General features: G+C 47.2%; 1 protein-coding gene across 1 annotated transcript in view; it reads left to right on the top strand.

Moving 5' to 3' along the window:
- XYLT1 (xylosyltransferase 1) overlaps positions 1 to 20,553 on the top strand; it is a 292,343-nt gene that overhangs the window by 75,195 nt on the left and 196,595 nt on the right. The window contains exon 2 of the mRNA XM_087815639.1: positions 16,814 to 16,852. Coding sequence (XP_087671765.1) covers positions 16,814 to 16,852 — 39 coding nt within the window. The remainder of the gene's footprint in view (positions 1 to 16,813; positions 16,853 to 20,553) is intronic.

The following is a 20,553-nucleotide window of genomic DNA, read 5'->3' as shown; positions in this document are numbered from 1 at the left end:
CTTCTCATGAAACTTCTCATGAAACCTTGTCAGTGATTCCCTGATGCTCTTCAAATATGAGCCAAACTCCTTCCTGGGAACCATGGGGACTCCCTGCCCACCTCATCGCATGGCGCTCACCCATCCACATTCTAGGTTTGGGTTTTCTCTCTCTGTTTCTTTAAAATGATGTATGGTTGCCCTGAGCAGTGTTTCTCAGTGGTTAGAGCATCAGCCCAAGTCCGAAGGGTCACAGGTTTGATTCTTGGCCAAGGGCATGTACCTGGGTTGCAAGTTCCATCCCTGGCCCCGGTCAGGGTGCCTATGGGAGGCAGCCAGTCGATGTGTCTCTCTCCCCCCTCCATCCCTCCCTTCTACTCTCTCTAAAAGTCCATGGAAAAAAATATCCTTGGGTGATGATTAACAAACAAACAAAATGACGTGTGGTTTCCCACCTCAAAGCCTTCATTAATACCGTTCCTTCTGCCTAAAATGCTTATCCTGTCTTTCGTCTCCTACAAATTGATTCTTGCTCATTGAAGTCCAGTTTCATTCTCATTTCCTGAAAGAATCTTCTGGCTCCCACACCCTGGTTGAAGTTCCTCTGTTTCATGCCCTCTTTATGTCCTCTTTGGCAGCATTTATCACAAATGGAACTAAATCACTAATTTTGTCATCAGTTGATATATGATGATTGAATCAGTCAACCCCTGCTCCATCTCTTGTTATATCTTCTGTGTTCATTGAAAAGGCCACAGTTGTCAGATGTCATAGGCACTATGAGAAGCTGAAGAACAACATTCAAGAGCTGTGCATCTGGGGACAGGTCTCTTGAATTTGGACAAGTTCTGGCTCTAACACTTTGCAGCTGTGTGACTTTGGGCACGATGCATAACCTCTCTGAGCACAGTTCCCTCATTTGTAAAATGGGGGCTAAAAAATTTATAGAGGGAGTAGTTGTGAGGATGAAGTGAGATAACACATGTTGGTGGTTAACACATACTAGTACCTGGCACTTAGTATACATTGATGCTGGTGGTGGTGATTACCGTTAGTTCTACTAGTAGTAGCCAGTAGCCAGGTACCTTAAGAAAATGCTGAAGGAGAGAATGTTCATTGTTTGTGCCACATTGTGGCTTTGTTTCATTAGCAGCCTATGAGCTCATAGAAGAATTGTTTAAAGCCTCAGTCTCCTCATCTATAAAATGGGATCAGTGTTACCTACTCTACATTATTCACAGGATTGGTGTGAAAGTTCAAAAAAAGATAGGACTGTAGGCAGCCAAGCCCAGGTTGAGTCACACAGCAGGTGCCTGATGAAATTTAGTGGTCCAGGCACCGTGAGAAGCTCCTCACAAGCCACGAACAGGGATGCCTGAGCTGTGCTTGGGTTCTGAGGAGCTGGACCGTAAACCCAGGTTCCCACAATAGCCCTTTAGGAAGCAGTCCATATCTCTGTGATTTAAAACAAAACAAAACAAAAAATAGTAATGGATGATCCAAGGTCCTGGTTTTACATGGCAGCTGGGGAGATCGCAGGACGAGTAATTGGAGAATGTATTGCCAGCAGACACAATAAATGCAGCTGTGATTATGTCTTAGTGGTTCTCAAATGGCTCATAATGCAGTTAGTATGAGTGAGGTCAAGAACATACTAGAAACAGATGTTGTTTAGGTATGTTACAGCCTTGCAGTCCACACGTTTTAAAAGAAGTACTTAGCCCTGGACAGTGTGGCCCAGTTGGTTGAGATGTGGCAGGTTTGATTCCATTCTGGGTCAGGGCACATACTTAGGTTGTGGTGCATGCGACAGGCAACCAGTCGATGTTTCTCTCTCATATCAATGTTTCTCTCTTTCTCTCTTTCTTTCCCTCTCTCTTTCTCTCCCTTCCTGTCCCTAAAATCAATAAACATATCCTCAGGTGAAGAGTAAAAAAAATAAAAGAAATACTTATTTGATGATCATTATGAACCAGACATTATTCCAAGTTCTTTACAAACGTTAATTCTATCAATCCTGACAGGAAGTGGTCAGGGAGGTAGATATTATTATTGTCCCTCTTTCACATACGAGGAAACTGAGGCACCAAATGGCTGGTACTTTGCTCAAGGTCAGACAGAGCAGTTGACTGAGCCAGCATATGAGACAGGTAATCGGATGCTAGAATCCGTGGTCTCAGCCACTGCTCTATGCTGAAGTCACCTGGAAGACTATAATAAATGGAAATAGATAACCTAATGCAAAATACCCACTTTCGCCTTACATGACCCTGGCCATCTGTCCTTGGTCCTGAATTCTGTAGGCTTCTCCATTCATGGAACTTGTCTACTGGATCCTAGAATACTGGCATTGGGAGGGTTTGAGCCCTCAAACTGATGGAAGCTATACAGTGTCTTCTCTTTATCTTTGACTCTGTGCCCACCCCCATTCCCACCCTCTCCCCTAAATAATTTTCTTTCACTTGGATAAAATGTGCCAGTAGTTCATCATACCTGCGGAAAGCAGGGTCTTAATTAGCTGTAATTTTTGAGCTCTGCAGCTGTAAACTGTGCTGAAAAGATTGAAAAGATTAGTGCACTAGTAATAAGATAATTGTCCCTGAGAAATGCTGTTAGCATGTAAACACATTTAGCGTGTGAAATCAGAACAACTGTAATATTTCCCCCTTTTGGTGTTTAAAGATGCTCCTGCATGAATAATTATATCTAAATGCAAAGTGCAGAAATGGAATCCTGCCTGCTTTTCCTTTCTCGCTTCTGTCATGGCTCAGAAATAAAGATCTCCTTCGTGGCCTCTCTCCTGAAGCTGGCTTCCCCTCCCCCAGCAGCCATTTGAGTGAGGCAATTCGGGAAATTCCCCCAAATGAGGGATGTTAGGCCAACAAAATCTATAGATCCCACTGCAGCTCTTTAGGAGGGCTTTGGATGTACGAGACCACACATACATGCATGTGAATGCTCACGAATGTTTGCATGTGCGTGTACGCATACACACACACACACACACACACACACACTCATACAGAGCTGGAGAAAAATGGTCCTTGCTACATACAGCAGAAGCAGATGTAGTTAACCTCAGTCCACCTTCTTAGACCTGGAGAGCTGCAATAACACGCTGCATTCCCCACCACTCTTTGGGACCTAGCTTGTTTCTGTTGAGTTTTCATATCTTTGGATAAATTGGGACGTGACTTTCGTTTTTTGAAGTCAGTACATGTAATGTCTTCCCAACAGACCATAGCTCCTCAGATATGCTACATGAAGATGAACTTCTCTGCTTCCTCAGACATGAGCGGATCAGTAGATTGAACTTGTCTTTCATTTCCAAGGCTCATCTTTGAGGGGAAGACTTGACTTGCAGCCAGACAAACATCCTACAACTCATAAGTTGGCTGGGTTCAGAGCACTCACCTCCTAGATTCCAACCCAAGGTGACTTGAGGGTTGGTTGATTTGGGTTCAACAAGAACTTACCAAGTGCTGCTTATGTGGCAATGTCCAGGCTTCTTAAGCATAAAAACAAAGACAGTCCTTGGCCTTGGGGAAGCAGGACAAGTTGTGAAAATGATACATGGCACAGGGGGTGAGAGCACAGGACCCCGGCTCCTATCCTGGGCACAGACTCGGCTTCTGACCCTGTGTTCCTGGGTGTGTGCTCATACATTCCCCTTGAGTCAAACTGTCCTCGGTTGTGTGGTCAAGTTTACTTTACAGCCAGTCTACGGTCCACATCCCATACTTCTGTCCAACCCCAGGTCCTCCACTGAGAGTGTTAGGACTTGAAAAACCAGAGACTGCAAATTCCAGTGCCCACAGCAGACACAGGCAGCTTTAGTGAGGGAAGCATGTGGGGAAGAGGGGATGGGAGCTGTGACAAGCTGGAGATGCACGCCCCTTCTAAGGGGGACAGCTCCTCCCAGATCCAGACAGTCAGTGCCTTATGGAAGTAATGGATTTGTGGCCATTTCTTATGATTTTCCAAGAAATGCCAGAACTTTGCAGGTTTTTTAAAAATATATATCTTTATTGATTTCAGAGAGAGGAAGGGAGAGGGAGAGAGAGAGAGAAACATCAATGATGACAGAGAGTCATTGATCAGCTGCCTCCTGCATACCCCAGACTGGAGATTGAGCCCACAACCCGGGCATGTGCCCTCACCGGGTATCGAACCGTGATCTCCTGGATCCTAGGTGGATGCTCAACCTCTGAGCTATGCCCGGCCAGGCAATAACTTTGCAGTTTTACATGAAACCTCCTGAACTTTAAGAGTGGACATCATATGTAGCATTTTTTAAAAAAAACATGGCTCAGGCTGAACAAAACACATCTGAGCTGTATCCTGCCCGTAGGCCCCCAGCCTGCTGTTTGCTACGTGTGCAATATCATCTTTCAAGGTGATATTCTCCAAATGCCTGCTCAGCGGAGGCCACTGCCAGGTCCTCACTGTTGATTCCCACTGCATCCTGCGCCTGGCATCATGCGTGGACGTGAGACTGCAAACTTTAAATTGCACCTTGCTTCTCCAGTCCTTTCTCATCCTGCCCTGTCTCCTCTGCACAGATGTCTCAGTGAAGTTCCTGGGAAGGGAATACTTACTATCCTGAATAGATCCTACAGTTATGCCAAGCGTGTCACGTGTGAGTGAGGGTCCCCCACCTCCCGCCCCAGTGCAGGAAAGCATAAACATGAAAGGGGGTCATTGTGGCGCTCTGGTCAGCAGCGGCACTGAGCACAGTGATCATCTCCTGGGTGCTGATCATCAGCTTCCCTGGGGATCTCAGGCTCTTGCCTGACCTTGGCACAGGGTCTGGCAAGTTTGGCTTTCTGGGTGTAGAATGGGTCGTTTCAGAAACAAAGCCATTGAGACTGAGTTGAGGAGAGTCCTCTATTCATTGATGAAAGGAGCTCATTGTACAAAATCCTTGCGCCCCGCCGGACCCCCTTCCTCTGGCCGCCTCCTCCCTTTTCCCAGCTGGGGCTTTGTCGGTGGCCCACAGGATGCTCTGCCCCAGGCTGTGCTTTCTTCCCATCTTCCTGTCTCCGCAGCTTTGGGGCTGCCCTTTGCAGAAGGAGAGCTGGGCCCGCGCCCTGCACACGTCCTGGCTCCTCGGGCCAAGTCTGTTGTCGTGGGTGATGAGAGCGCTTCCTTCCGGGAGCGTTAGGGACAAACAGCCAGTTCACAGGCAGCTGCAGGAGGTGGCCGTGCAGGAATCGAGAAAACAGTGGGCACTACTAAGGTCCTCCTGTTCTGCCCTGTGCACCGAAGCCTCCCACCCGCCACCCCCAAGATGTCAAGGCCGTTGAGCTCCAGGTAGAGGCCCCTAAATGAATAAATGGCAGTCCCTAACTTTCTCGTGGTTGTTGGGGCGTTTCTGTTTCTGCGCTCAAGTCACCGCATACTGAATTCTCTTTCTCGAGATGGGGGGTGAGGGCGGGGTCATGATGAATGAGCTGTCCAGTGGGTAAAATGGTACCTTCTTTTGGGGGTAGCAATAAAGTATAGTGCTTAAGAGATGGGCAGGGCAGGGCTGTGGTCAAGAGGAGGGTACGTACCCACTTTAAGGAGGTCGCAGCTGCCTGGCTCCAGCTGCAGCCGTGCCAGCTTGCATGCGCACTTGTCCAGATCTTCCGACATCTTAAGAAAGTCCAGGGATCTGGATATTGTAAAATCACCCAGTTTTTAAATGTTGGCAACTAGTGAAAAAAAAAAAAAGTACTGTGCACCACGTAGGTCAAACCTTATCCCATGCAAGTATTTTGGTTCCTTTTTTAAAATAAAACTTCTATGAAAATATTAAGGGTAGGTGGGCCTGGCTCTGTGGCTTTTGAGCAAGTCTTGCAGCCTTTCTGAGCCTCAGTTTCCTCCCCTGTAAATTACGAGCAGTACTACAAAGAATCCATAGTCTGGAAACAGGCAAATACCTAATGTCATCAAGAACATCTCCCAGTGGGAAGAGCATAAAAGAAATTCATCTATGTTTCCAGACTTTATGGTCAGCCTGGTAGCCACACCATGAGGGTGGAGTGAGGACTTACTGAAATAATGCACATACATTGCTAAGCAGGGGCTTTGTAAGGACTGAAATGATAACTGTCACAGTGGCCATCATCATCAATGTCATCGACATCACCATCACTGTCATTATCATTTATCATTAAGAAATATAGGAGGATGGGGAAGCAGAAGGAAGCACTGAGTCTCTCCTGTGCTGAAACCTCCTGACTTTGACCCTGACTCTCATTTTAGGAAACTTTTGCTTGTCTGTCCCCTGCAAGTCAACCTGCCAACCGTGCTCTCCCAGCCTAGGAGGGAGGCTTTCGGTGCCAAGGCGCAGCCTGGAGCTGGGGTGCACCCTCTGTAACCACTGCACGGCTCTCCACTCTGTCACCGTGCGCCCCACATCCTGGGGTGGGTTCCCCCCACAGCTTGAATCAGCAATTCTGTGTGTGGCCTTTTGGAAACGTTCCAGACTTGGAGCACTGCTGACTCACAGTTTTCCCAGAGCTGGAATGTACTATCTTTCGAACAAAACATGTCCTGGTTAGAGGCTCTTGTGAGAGAGCTGAAGAAAAGGAAATAATGAAAAGGGGGAGGGAATAGAAATTTATTTTGGCAAAAGGGATGAACCCAGGATTTTGTATCAAGAAATTTGGACTCTAGACTGGGTTTTGATATAAACTGTGTGTGGCCCTTAGCAAATTCACTTCCCATTTGGATCTCATACGCCTCACCAGAAAATGATGGGTTTGATTCAGGTCAGGGATGGAAATAAGTTTCATCTCAGAGTAAAACCAGAATCTATTGATAAATACCTGCTCAGACGACCATTTTGAGAATCTGAGGCCACGTAATTGCTTAGTAATCTCTACCTTGGGCACCAGAGAGGGAAGTCACTGCTCACCTACCCTGCATCTCTAAGTTTATCTCTGGCATTCACAGTCTTGGATTTGGGGATTCAAATCCGAACTGTTTCCCCGGGGAACAGAAAACCCACCCAACAGTCCCAGAAGCTTTAGAACAAAGCACAGTGTCTTTGGACTCCAGGCAGTGTCTACGGGACACTTGGCAATATTGGTTCCAGTTGGGCCGCCTGCCATCTTGGTGACCACAGCAAGTGGGTGTGACATTGGTGGATGTCGCGGCCTGTGCCTGGGAAAAGCTAATTATTGGGCTGAGCTGGAGATGCGGCTTATGTTCCGAGCTTCAGGAAGGCTGGTGTCCAAACGGAGCCCGGGTGGCCAGCTTCAAAAAGATGTGGAGCTCTGCGGAGACCTTCCAGTCCCTCTTGCCTGGGTGGAGGCTGCATTGCTCAGGTTTTCCTTGGCACGTGGCGTGTCTTGTTTCTGGTCTGGAATGCCTTAGTGCCCTGACAGCTGAACACTGAAAAGTGATAGTCATTGTTCCCCAGGAACAATTGTGGCTTGCCCCTGTGCCAGGACCAAGCGACGCTCTGATACAGCATCTCAGTCAGTCTTCACAGTTACCATGTGAAATGGTTATTATTATTGTAACAAGTTAAGTAATTAATCGGAGGACTCGCAGCAAGGAAATGGGAAGGTCGGTTAATTAGCAGCATGTGATCTCACTCCATAAGGCTTCCTAGTGCCAGCGGCTCGTAGAACCTTGAACTGTGGCTTCGCGATTCGGATTTAAGACGTTATGGCCCTGGGAAGCGGTGTAACCGAGTGGTCCAAAAGTGCAGCCTCAGGAGCCAGACTTCCCTGGTCCAAATCCTGGCTTTGCCACAATTTGATCTGATTGCTTCTTCCTTGAGCCTCAGTTGTACTATCTGTAAAATGGGGTTGTTCATACCTGCATTCTACAGTTGTTATGAGGTTTAAATGAGACCTGACAACCCACTTATAATAATGTCTTGTGTTCAGAATGAAGCCAATATTAGCTGCTATCCTGATCACTGTCAGTATTGACCAGCATGTGACCGTGGGCAAATTGCTTGAATGCTGGGGTGACAGACTCAGTTTGCTTGCAGTGTGGGCAGCAGCCACTGGGCCAGAGCACTGTTGTCTCGCAAGAGTGCATGTCCAGTGTTGCTAAATTCCCCATTTTTAGAAAGAGAAGAGAGTAAGTCTGCCCTCGCATGTGAAGTATCCTGGTTTTAAAACAGAGGCAATTATTTCAAGTATTTCATCAATATTATAAAGTCCCCTCACCAATCATTCACAGGCCACCAGTTGGCCACTCTGTCTTAAATTTCAAGCCTCTAGTCCAGGGGTGGGGAACTTTTTGTCTACCAAGGACCATTTAGATATTTATAACATCATTCACGGGCCATACAAAATTATCATCTTAACACTTAGCCTGCTATATTTGGTCAAACATTTAATTGAATTTTGAGTCCCTCCTGCAGTTGCCTTGTCAGGGCCAGACCAAATGATTTCGAGGGCCGGGGCCAGACGTTCCCCACCCCTGCAGCCTAATCTTTCAGGTGGGTACATTCAAGACCTTGTCATTCCAAGAATTATAATTCTGTGTATGGTGTAAAGAATTACAAAACCTCTTGAGGTACACACAGGACAAAGTGTTACACACAACATTTGGTAACTGTTGTTCTCAGAGAGACACACACAACGTGGAAGAAGCATTTGAGTAATTCCCGAGTTTCTCCATGTCTGTGATTTCTCCCGTCTTCAAGGCTGTGAACCAGCTCCAAGGGCTGAGCTTCACTTTGGAGATTCCGTTGATCAGTCCTGGGTTCTGAACTAAAAAATGTGGGGGATATGCCTATAAACTTAAAAATTTTTAAATATAACAGAGAGAAGCAGACAGGTGGACAGAAAAAGGAAAATCCACCCAGATTTATGGGCCTAGGCGTATCTGCCACCATCTCTCTCAGGCAGTGAGACTCCCCCTGCCGTCTCCGTGGGGTTTCTGTTTTCTCCCCTGAGCCCTATTTGCAGGTGAGTTCGCATTTCCCAACAAGGCCAGTGCTGTGTGGCTCTGGCCTGGGTTCGCATTCCTAATGCAGCCTCTCTTTGAGAACAAGGGCAGTTCTGTGTTGTTGGCATCCCTCCCTCATCGCCCTATGCCACCCGCCATGCACGTGCCCTGCTCCATCCCAGGAGCCACCGACACAGGGAGATAAGCTCTCTGTGAAATTCCACAGGGACATCTAGAGACAGAGCTACATTGTGTGAGCACCTTGGTTGCTAGGACTAGGTCTAGAGAAGGAGTTAAGAAGCGTCGCACATCCTGTGGAGGGAATGCTAGAGAGAGGAGGGTGGTGACGGGGTTGCAGGGGCAGGAGGGATATCTGCGACATAATAGTGGGGAGCAAGGAAGGGACAGAAGGCACCTTGCACCCAGCTGTAGAAGATGCTCCCCCTTCCAAAAAAATTCATATATTGAAATACCCCCGATATGATGGTATAAGGAGATGGGGCCTTTGGGAGGTGATCAGATCCTGAGGGCAGAGCTGTGGAGAATGCGATTAGTGTCTTTATAGAAAAGACCCTGCAAAGCTCCCTCACCCATTCCGCTAGGTGAAGACACAGCAAGAAGTCAGCTCTCTATGGACCAGGAAGCTCCTTGATCTTGGATGGACTTTCTAGCCTCCAGAACTGTGAGATAGACATTTCCATCGTTTATAAGCTACCCGGTTGGTCTATAGTCTTATGTCCGAGCAGCTGGAATGCGCTGAGACACACCCATCAGGGAAGTTTCTTGCGGGTGCAGAGCGTGAGCACCAACGGTTCATGCGTGGGTCAGACACCTGGTGGCTGGCTTGGGTATTAGAGGCCAAGGTCTGGTTCTTGGTTTCTCACTGGCTCTCTTTGTCACTCTGGATGCTTTCAATCTTGCATTATTCATGATATAGTGGAGGGGTTCTCATAACAGTATGCATAAGACTCCCCCGCGGGTGTTTAATAAAAAAACAGATTCCTTGGACACTTGCCCAGAGATCCTAAGTCAGTAAGTTTTGGTTAAGGGACCAGTTTCTGACAACTTACAAACCCGAAAACCAGTCCTGGCTCCCTCCCATATCAGCCCTGTGTTTTTGAGCAAATTATCCTCACTGAGCATCGGTTATCTGATCTGTAAAATGGGGAGCATGATACCTCCCTTGGCAGCATTGCAAGTATTCCATGTGCTTGGCACAAAGTATGCATTCAAAACTGAGCAGCTAAATTTACCCCTTTCGTTGCTGTCCAATGGAATTGGTTTAGCTGGTGTCTACAATACTTTGCGGTTCAGAAGAATTATAGTTGAGACAGTTTGGGTGTGGAAGGATATTTGTTAGCCTTCGTAATTCTGGAAAAAATAAACAAAGAGACAGTTATTTCTGAGCCTTTAATCATGTTCCAGACATTTTAAACACTTAGTTTTATTTAACGTTCACTGCAGCCTGTGATGTCAGTGGTGTCCCATTGTCAACAGGAGGGTATCTTATATCTGGATTTGCAAGGGACAGCCCGTGTTTACACATGTTAAGCTGGTGTAATTGTTATTATTGCCCCTTTTCACTTACAAAAATGTCCCAGACAATAAATTCAATTCACTCTCACCTATTTACATTGTGTAAATGAGAAGAGTAAAGATCACAGAAGCTAAGAAATTTGTCCAAGTTGGAAAGTCTACTAAGAGGCTGTTATCTACTGAATTGCCAACCCCCAATACCTCAGAAGGACTGTATTTAGAGATAAGGTCTTTTAAATAGGTGATTAAGTTAAAATGAAGCCTTTAGGGTGGGCCCTAATCCAATCTGACTGGTGTCCTTACAAGAAGAGGAAATTTGGACACACAGAGACACCAGGGGTACTCATGCCTGGAGGAAAGACAGTTGAGGTCTCTGAGAAGCCTCAGGAGAAAACAGCCCTGACGGCACCTTGGTCTTGGACTTCCAGCCTCCAGAACTGTGAGAGGAAGGTTTGTGTTGTATAAGCCACAGTCCATGGTTTTTTGTGATAGCAGCCTGAGAAGATTCATATAGTGGTTACACACAATTTAAACCCAGGGCTGCCCCCCAAACCTGACTCTTTTCCATTGAGTGTTCCTCCTTTGCCCTACACCAGGCCCAAAGTACAAGTGGCAGTGTGCATTTGGGTCTCGGGCTTGACATTCAAAAGCAACTTCCACTTGGTGTCTCCAATGAGCCCATTTCTCCAGCAGGCAGGAGAGTTTGTGTTCCTTCCAGCCTCTGACTCCATGAAGGGTTCATTGCCCTTCCCGAGGTACCTGGTGTTCAATGGCGACTAAGAGAAAGGCACAATGTCCCGATGGTGGGAGCTCCCTTCTCTGTCACTGCTCAGATGTCTTGCAGAGAGAATGCACCATGCAGCCTTCTGAAGTGTCCTCCTGTGTGTGTCTGCAGAGGTGGTACCTCAGGGGCCCGTCGTCTATCAGCTGACTTGATAGGTCCCATAGGGAAGTCTGGCTCCAAAGGCTTGAGTCACAGGATTGTCACCTCCACACAAAAGCCATCACTTACACCCAAGAGTAAATGCTATTTCATATCTTCAAAGCAAAGGAGGAGATCACCCCTTCCAACTTCTGAGGCTTAGCTCAGGGCTCTGCACCGACCAGGAGAGACAGAAATGTTTGATGCACATGTGGAATGACAGCGAACAAATTCCTCTTTCACTTCTACTTTCTTATAAAAGCTTAAATCCTTGTTAAAATTAGGCCTCTGGCCTGGATGGCCTCGAAAACATTTGAGCCTGGCTTCCTGGTCTTACAGGCAAGACTTGTGAGTTGCAAACAAGATTCATTTCTCCAGGACCTGTTAATCAGGCTCCTGCCTCTTACTTAAACAGTTAGCGTTGGGAATAGAAGTGTACACAGAGTCACTTGAAGCTCATCTCTGTCTCCCTCATGGTGCCCGCCAGGCATAGCACCAGCCACTGAGTTGGAACTCAGTAAACACACATGGATGGATGTGGCTCACTCCACACAGTTCCCCGCTGTGGCACAGAGACTGGGTTTTGCTTTTAGTCATGACACGTGTTCTGTGTTCTAATCTCCATCATCCATGTCCACTACCTTTTAAAAAAAGATGCTAAAAAATGGTTCCAGTAGTTGTTAAGGTGGTGCTTTTTATTTGCCGTAAGTAATGATAGACATTATCTAGGTTGCAAGATGACTTTGAGGGGGGACTGTGTTCTCCAGCAGAACCAGTAAGAAATAGCAGAGCACAGGCTTCTCCAGGGCAGGGCACTGGGATCGAATCCAGGCTTCGGCACCATCTCTGTAACCTGAGGCAGGTACTCAGTCTCCCTGGTCTTCAGTTTACCCATCTCTACATGGGAACAGTGGTGGTATCGACCTCATAGGATTGTTGTCAGTGGTAAATGGAATGATATATCTATAGAGATTAAGCCAGTGCCCGGAACATGGTAAGAACTTAACAAGTTATTAGTTATTACTTAATTATCACACTAGAAAGCTACTAATTATTACTAGTATTCATGACTATTCTTAACCTTGGTCAAGTAATATGCCTACGGGGTAAAGTGTAGAATAAAGCAGAGGAATGAAAATTGTCTTTATCTCAGGGCAAGAGGTGAAGCCCTGTTGTTGTAATGGCATCTAAATAAATGTGGAAGGGCTGGTGGACTTGGCAAAGAGGTTGAAGGCTAAGTCAGAGATAGTACTAGATCCTGGTGGTCAAGTATTTCTTTGCCTGGTGTAATGTGCACCTTGCACGGAGCCTGGCGCATGGTAGGTTCTCGATAAATCATAGCTGTTAGTTATTTCAGGCCCCTGGGATATATTTGCAGACTTAGGGAGAGTGTGTATCATTTCGTTTCCAAGGCTGGAGTGTTTTTATAATATGTTTTGGTTCTATCAAGGTCAGTCTTTGGAGAGTGTATCAGTTAGTTATTGCCATAGGGATGCTGTACGTGCGGACCTCGGAGATACTGCAGGTTTGGTTCTGCACCACTATAATATGAATATTGGGTTTCCCAGTGCATATAAAAGGATGTTTACACTTTTCTGTAGTCTATTAAGTATGTAATAGCGTGTCTTAAAAGATAATATACAAACTTAATTAAGAATACTTTATTGCTAAAAAATGCTAACCATCATCTGAGCCTTCAGCAAGTCATAATCTTTTTGCTGGGGAGAGTCTTACCTTTAATTTGTAAAAACACAGTATCTGTTAAGCACAGTAAAACAAGGCTCTCCCTGTATCAGCAACCACCCTGAAACTCGATGGGTTAAAGCAAATATACAGAGTGTGGCAAAAGTAGTAGGCTTACAGTTCGAAGCGGTAATAATACAAGGATAAATTCTGTGTTTCGTGTACTCAAAACTGTAAACCTACTTTTGCCCCAGCTTGTCTGTTCTCTGTGTCAAGGTTGGCCGGGGCTTGGCTGCTGTGGGCTGGGCTTGGATTCAGGCTGTAGGCTGGGCCCAGGTCTGTTCCGCGTGTCCCTCATGCTCCTCGGACCAGCAGGCTACCTGGCGCGTGTTCATCTTGTGCTGATGGCGAAAGCACAAGAGGCCATGCTCAGTCTCACAGGCACATCTCAAGGTGCTGCCTGGGGCATCCCTGCTAAGCTCCCACTGGACAAGGCAAGTCACATGGGCAAGGCTGAGGTCAGAGGACGAAGAATCCGACTCTACAGAGAAATGCAAAGTCACGTGGCCAGGGGTATGGATAAGGGGTGTGTAGTGGGGTATGAGCCCACAGTTCAGTCCACCGAGTCCTCCACGTGACTTCCCCAGCTGAGTCACTGCAATACCTGCTGTGAAAGGGCTTTCCTTGCTTAGGAGGTTCCCTGGTTCCTGCACCTGCATTAAGATTCCAGAAGCACTCCAGGGTAGCCTCGGAGCACATCGCAGATTCCCCTTTGGTCTCCAGGAGCCTTCCCTCTGACAGACAGGAGTTGACTCTGCTGTAAACAGAGAGTCCCGATTTGGACAGACAGGATGGATTAGGCGGACAGCATCATTGACCCGGTTCCACTTCGTTAGCCTTTCCAATTAAGGAAGGTGTTGCTGAAAGTGAGACCTCGCCGATATGCAGTCATGCCTTGAATCCTCCGGACTGCGTCTCTGTAGGGAGAGTCCTATATTTCAAAAGTGCGCAGAGGGAGGGTAGCAAAATTCCGTTGGCAAGTGAATCCTAGTGTTAATGACTGGCCACTTGTGAGTACTTTATCTTCTTGGCTGGGTAATTAGCATGCTAAATAGATAGCATTTGTGCCTTTGTCTTCCAGAAGCTTTTTAATGGATATTGGACCCCTGACCATGTGCCCATAGGGTCTCTGATCTGGGAACATCAAATAAAGAGTTGGCGCATCACTGTATCCAGGGATCAGGCTCTTGGTTTTGTCAACATAGTTGACAGAGGTTTCCTATGGTTTCCTGGGGAAGGTCTTTTCCAGTGAAGTTGTTCTTAGGTGCTCACAATGGCATTTTCCCCTTTTTACCCCCTCGGGATTCTGGGCAATGAAGCATAAGCCCCATTGTTTGGGCTGTGAAGTACAATTTAATTAATCTGGGCACGCTCCCAACACCCCAGTGCAGTGCTTTGAAAGGATGTGGCGGCTCTGAGAACAAGGCTAAGGTTTGAATCTCAGATGCAGCTTCTTATCTTCCAGTCAAAATCTGGATGGTGGGAAATCTCGATGGTGGGGTCTGAATGGAGAGAGAGACACACACACACAGCCTTCTCTGAGCTGGAGAGCAGACACTGAACTCTGTCACTCACTTAGCAGCACACCTGAGATCTGACTCAGGCTGCCTGTCACAAACCAGGAGGATGGCCTTGCCTCCTGAAGACAAAAATGGCCCCTGCCCAGTGTGCCTGCTTCACACAGGGAAACTGAAAGTACAGGGTCAACTCTCCTTGTGTACGCGTGATAGAGGGGGGCTCCGTGAAGGACAGCTAGACCAGTGAGCCTGCTCACTCGAAAAAAGCGGTGCAGTGGAGGTTCTCACCCACCGTAGCTGCCACTTCTTCAGCCTTGGGAAGCAGCTGGTAAAGGTTAGAAGAGAGAGGCCTGAAACATTCCCTTCAAGACTCTTCCAAGTCCCCAAGGCTGCAGTTTGGGGAGAATGGGAGAAATGTACCCCTCAGTACTTTCCTGAGTGTGAAGAATATATATTTGATGTCTGGGTGGAATGTGTAAATTAGAGTGAGATATTTTCTTGGCAGTTCCCATTGAGCTTCACCATTGAAAAAAATGCTGGCAATTGAGCTCAGAAGTGGGATTGGGGGAGAGGAATACCCTGACTTCAAACAAAAGTCAGAACTGTGCAGAGCTCAGAATGTCCCTGGGCACATGGCTCCTACACTCATCAGAATGATTATAAATGGGCGTCATCATAAAGGTACCACAGAGGCATGATCAGGACAATGACAGTTCATCTAGGGCAGGGGTTCAGCATGTTTCAGTTTCTCTATTAGTCCTTTTTTTTATTGTGCTAAGAGCACTTAACATGAGATTTACCTTGTGGACAAAATTTTAAGTGCACAATACGTATTGTTGACTATGGCTAAAATGCTGTACAGCAGATCTCTAGAGCTCATTCGTCTTGCTCAACTGAAACTCTGTACCCATTGAACAGCAACTCCCAATTCCCTCTACCCCGGGCAACCACCGTTCTCCTCTCTGCTTCTACAAGTTTGACTGTTTTAGATTCCTCATATAAGTGGAATCATATCTGCACTTCCTTGTTCGTTGCAGTCCTATTTACAATACACAAGATGAAGAAACAACCTAAATATCCACTGATGGACAATGGAAGAAAATGTGGTATATGCATATAATGGGGTAGTATTCAGCCTTAAAAAAGGCCTTAAAAAAGGAAATCCTGCCATATGTGACAACGTTGATGACGCTTGAGGACATTAGGCCAAGTGAGATGAGTTAGACATAGAAGGACAAACATGGCATGATTCCTCCACGTGATCTTTCTTGTTCACCGTATAGGCCAGTGAGCTAATTTGCACGGCTTCCTAGAACCTTGTATTGGAAAATCTGCTTGGATGGGACGAAGCTTCCAACTGAGTTTGCAGGTCATGCCCATTCTCTCGAAGAGGCAGCTTGAGGTTGCTTTCCCAGAATTACAAATCCAAGGTGGCTAAGTTCAGAGCCGACATTGTGCAGACAAAAATAGCCTTTATGTGCCGAGTTTCCTGTTTCTTTTGGAAACCACTTGCTGAAAACCACTACCTCCTCCCCGTCTGTCCCTTCCTCCTCTGTACCCACCCTGCCCCCCCAAAAAAGTTCATGTTTAATGACCCGAGACATGACCACCAGGCATTTTCAGTCAATTGGCTTTTGTAGAGAGTGAATGAATTGGACTTTTCTTCTGGCTTTCTCTCTCCTGAAAAAGATCTTCCCAGCCCATTGGAATGTGCTCTGCAAACCAGGAATTAAGCTCCTCCCTCTCTCTCTCCCTCTCTCCCCCCCCTCATTTCTTCCTTCATTCTTTCCCAAATCAGACACAAGCTGGTGGCCTTGCTCCTAACTGGGACTTTATAGTCTTTCAGGTTTATTTCTAATCCTCTTATGAACCCATCTCTCCTTCATATAGAGAGTTTGAACACACTTTGAGATTCTCAGTTAGGATGCTTTATTTCTTATTTCTTCACTCTTCATTATTCTGCAGGATCTCCTTGTAGGTGTCCCCTTCACCTCTTAATGAAAAACTTGAGCATCCTTAATCAGTTGGGTGTTGGGGGGACACTGGAGATTGGGCCACACTGTTCTAATGTCTCGTAGAATGGGGAGACGGAGTTGGGTGGCTTACCTGGGGGTTGCTTAAGCACTGAAGAGCTCCAGCTTTGTTTTAAGTGATGCTGAGGTAGTAGGTTAAATTTTCCCACCACTCATCTGCGTTTTCTCCTTTCTTCCCACAGGACCCACACCCAAGTCCGCTGATCACCCTGGAGACCCAGGTCAGTACCTTCCTATGGTCTTTGTCGCTTATCTCTGCACTGAGGTTCCTGCACTAGCTCTCCAGGGAGTGTGTGTGCATCCTCTTGGCCCCATGGCCCAGAAAGCCTGGAAAGACACATACAGCTGCCCTCCTGTCCTGTCAGGATGTGCATGCACGCACATGTGTGTGCACACACCAGCTGATTGTGTGTGTGTGTATGTGTGTACACATGTGTGTACCCGGGTGTCTGAAAGCACCATAAGAGGCAGAAGAGGGTATGGGGGGATAAATGGTGATGGAAGGAGACCTGACTTGGAGTAGTGAACACATAATACAATATACAGATGTTGTATTATAGAAGTGTGCCCCTGAAACCTATATAATTTTATTAACCAATATTACCCTAATAAATTCAATAATAAATAAATAAAGCACCATAGGAAGAACCATGCCCATTTCTTTTGAGTTTTCCTCTGTCCTTTGCTTCTGCCCAACAATTGTGAGGAGGTGAATGGAAAGGGAGAGAGGAGGCAGAGGGGAACCAGGCAGTGGGATGTGGCTGTTCTTCCAGAACTTTGGATTTGGAGAACTTTTTCTCCTTGGCAGTGAGGGCAGCTGCTCTGAAGCATCTGGATCGCAGTGCTGTGGGGCAGGTCACCAATGGGCCTTGTAAGGAGGGCATGGCCCTTATGTTTACTGTTCACTTTCCTGAGAGATAGGAAGCAGACTGGCTACGAGTAGGGGCCTTGGGATCTAACAGACCCAGGTGGAATTTCAGATCCACATCTTCTGGCCCTGAGCGGCCACTGGACCTGGAGTATTACCTCTTCCCATCTGGAATATTACCGCAGTGAGAGTGCCCACCTTGCAGGGTGGTGGAGAGAATTACAGGAGTAGTGACCATAAAGTCATCGTTGTATACTAACTACTTGTGAATGTTAGCTCTTTATTATGTTCTTATTGAATTTTAGAGGGAGAGGAAGGGGGGGGAGCGAGAGAGAGAAACATTGATGTGAGAGAAACAGTGATCATTTGCCTTCCACACACATCCTGATCGGGGGTCAAACCAGAAACCTGAGCATGTACCCTTTCCAGAAATCAAGCCAGTGACCTTTGAGTGCTCAATCAGCTGAGCCACACCGGCCAGGGCAGTGTTAGCTCTTTAAACTAATAGAACTAATAGAACTGTTACATTTCCGAGAGCACTTGGGTATAACTTTGGATTGGCCATGTCCTTCGCATTGTGGGTTGGTCGGAAAGTAAAGGAGAAGACAGACAGAATGGGTCCCATCCAGAGCCCCACAGCTAATGGTGGGAGAGTCTGAGACAGGCTAACCTATTGGAACATGTCCCTGTGGCAGCTCCCTGTGGTTCTGGAGCTCGCTGGAAAGACCCCTGCCTCTCTCCCTCTTTCCCCTCCTCTGCGGGTCCGTCCCTCTCACTGGCATCTCTGCCTCCGTCTTCCCAAAGGGTATGGGGAGGAAACCCCTCCTCCTCCTTCCTTGAAAAGGAAGCCAGGTGGTTTGGGGACGGTGGATTTCCAGGGTTTCTCTGTGTTCTCTATCCTCCAAATTCCGCACATTTAGTTCTGTCAGCTTTGGGGATGACCAGGCTGCAGAGCTGGCAGGGAAGAGCAGGGGGTGCACTTTGAGGGGCATAAGGGCCCAGTCCCTTCTGCCTGTTTGGTGATCCTCTGCCATTCGCCTATCACCTCAGTCATGTTTGCGTTAGGTGAATTGTACCTGTTCTGTTAAATCACCTAAAAATACATTTTCCTTGCATTAATTTTTTTACTTTCAGAAGTAGACTTACCCTAAGCTAATGGTTCCTAATCAGGGGTATCTTTGACCCTCTGAGGACACTGGGCAATGTCTGAAGACATTTTGGGTTATCTCCCCTGTGGGGTGGGTTACTACTAGCAACTAGTAGGTAGAGACCAGGGATGTTGCCAGATATCCCCCAATGCACAGGACCACCCCATAGGAAGGAATTATCCAGCCTAAAATGCCAATGGTGCTGAGGTTGAGAAATGCTGCCTCAAGAAATAATAGTGGTGACATCACAAGTTTGATGTGCTAGTTATATTTTTTTGAAAAACATTAAAATAAATCTTAAATCAATATTTAAAAGTTCCTTTGGGTGGCCTCTGAAAGCATCTAAAGGCACTCCTAAGTGTAGGTGTGCCACACTCTGGGAAATGCGTCTCTCCGCAGGCAGGCTACCCAGCGGACTGTGAGAGAACTTCCATGGCATTTGAAGAATGATGGCCTTTCTCTTCTTTATCAGTTCCTCCCCACAAGGAAAACTCATTAGACTCAGGGTTACCCCCTGGGAAAATAGTCTTTGCCCAGAATTCTGGAGGCCAAAGCTCACTTCCTGGGGGTGGAGTAGCTCTGCCCCATATGGTTCTGTCCTTGGCCCTCCTGGATCCTTCACTATGGAAACCATCTAACCAGCCCTGCAAAACCTCCATGGGAAAGAACAGTCACATGCCAATGGCTTTGGCCAGCCCACTGTGAGTGTGACAGCTCACCCTTACACAGTGACCTCCTTTAGTCACAGCCATTAGCCCAAGGGACCCGAGTCTCAATCTGCTGCCAGGCGTGGCACGAGACGGGCTTTCTGCATTTGTGCCACGCCATTGGGGAGATGACTCAATTTGTCTCCAACCAGCACTCTATCAGTCTCATCTGGTTCTCGGTCTTTGGGGAGCTGTAGGATGTTGTCTTTCCCCGAGTTCTGATTTCCCATGTTTCAGGGACATTGGAACCCAACCAAAGTGCAGTTTTTTCACACCATTGGCACAAGCCTGTGGCCAGATCTTACTTGGTGCTGGGCCTCAGCCCATCGTGTGAGTCACAATGGGAATTTATTCAGCTGCCGCAGGCAGGTCAGACAAGAGGGGCAGGGAAACGTTTTCTGGCAGAAAGTGGTGCCCCAAATATTACCCTTATGGCACGAGTAAGATGGCAGCTGTGGCTGAGCTTGGGAGAACCAACCATGTGGAGGGAGTGGCAGATGTGCTCTGAGCCCCGGGTCAGTGCCACTTCCTCCCGCCAGCGCCCTTTGCTCCTAAGAAAGGCATTACTTGCTCCATCCTGGAGCACCAGTGCCACAGGTGGGCCTGCCTTATAGACTTCACTGCCAGCCAGTTCCATATATCACACACCAGTGACTTCACTTGTGCAGCACCCAGTCTGCATAGGGTCACTGGGTCACCTGGGGGGCCTTCCCTCCATGCATCCACTCTCTCCCTGGTTTCACTGCATTGTCCCTCACCCGTGCCTGGTGAATCTATCCCCAAGCAGCTGTTCTGAGTTGGGGGAGATGGATTGATTGGCTGCCGAGGACTCCTCTGTGCTCTTTGCCGTTAGCACGGCAGAGCTTTGCATCTGTTGGCATCAGCGGGACTCTCTGCTTAACGGCCAGATTAATAGAATGAGGAAGCAGAGGAAGGTTGAAATCTCTGGTGTCAGCTTTCCCCTCAGCAGGCGGCCCCCGGGGTGTACCAAGAAACCCTGGCTTGCAGTGGTGAATGCTTCCCAGGTCTCCAGATGGTGGTTACCCAGGAACCAGGTGACCTAGAAATAAAAAAAAAAAAAAAAGGGCTGAGAGGAGTGTGAATTTGTTTATCTGCTTGGTGGCATTATCATGATCTCCACTCTCACTGATATTCACCATTTGCCAAAATTGGCTTCTCCCACTGAATCCCCAATTGCC

Source organism: Miniopterus natalensis, chromosome 3 (assembly GCF_054644295.1).
Source record: "Miniopterus natalensis isolate mMinNat1 chromosome 3, mMinNat1.hap1, whole genome shotgun sequence".
Lineage (NCBI taxonomy): Eukaryota > Metazoa > Chordata > Mammalia > Chiroptera > Miniopteridae > Miniopterus > Miniopterus natalensis.
Note: the sequence above shows the minus strand (reverse complement) of the source record. Positions and strands in the feature narration are given on the sequence as shown.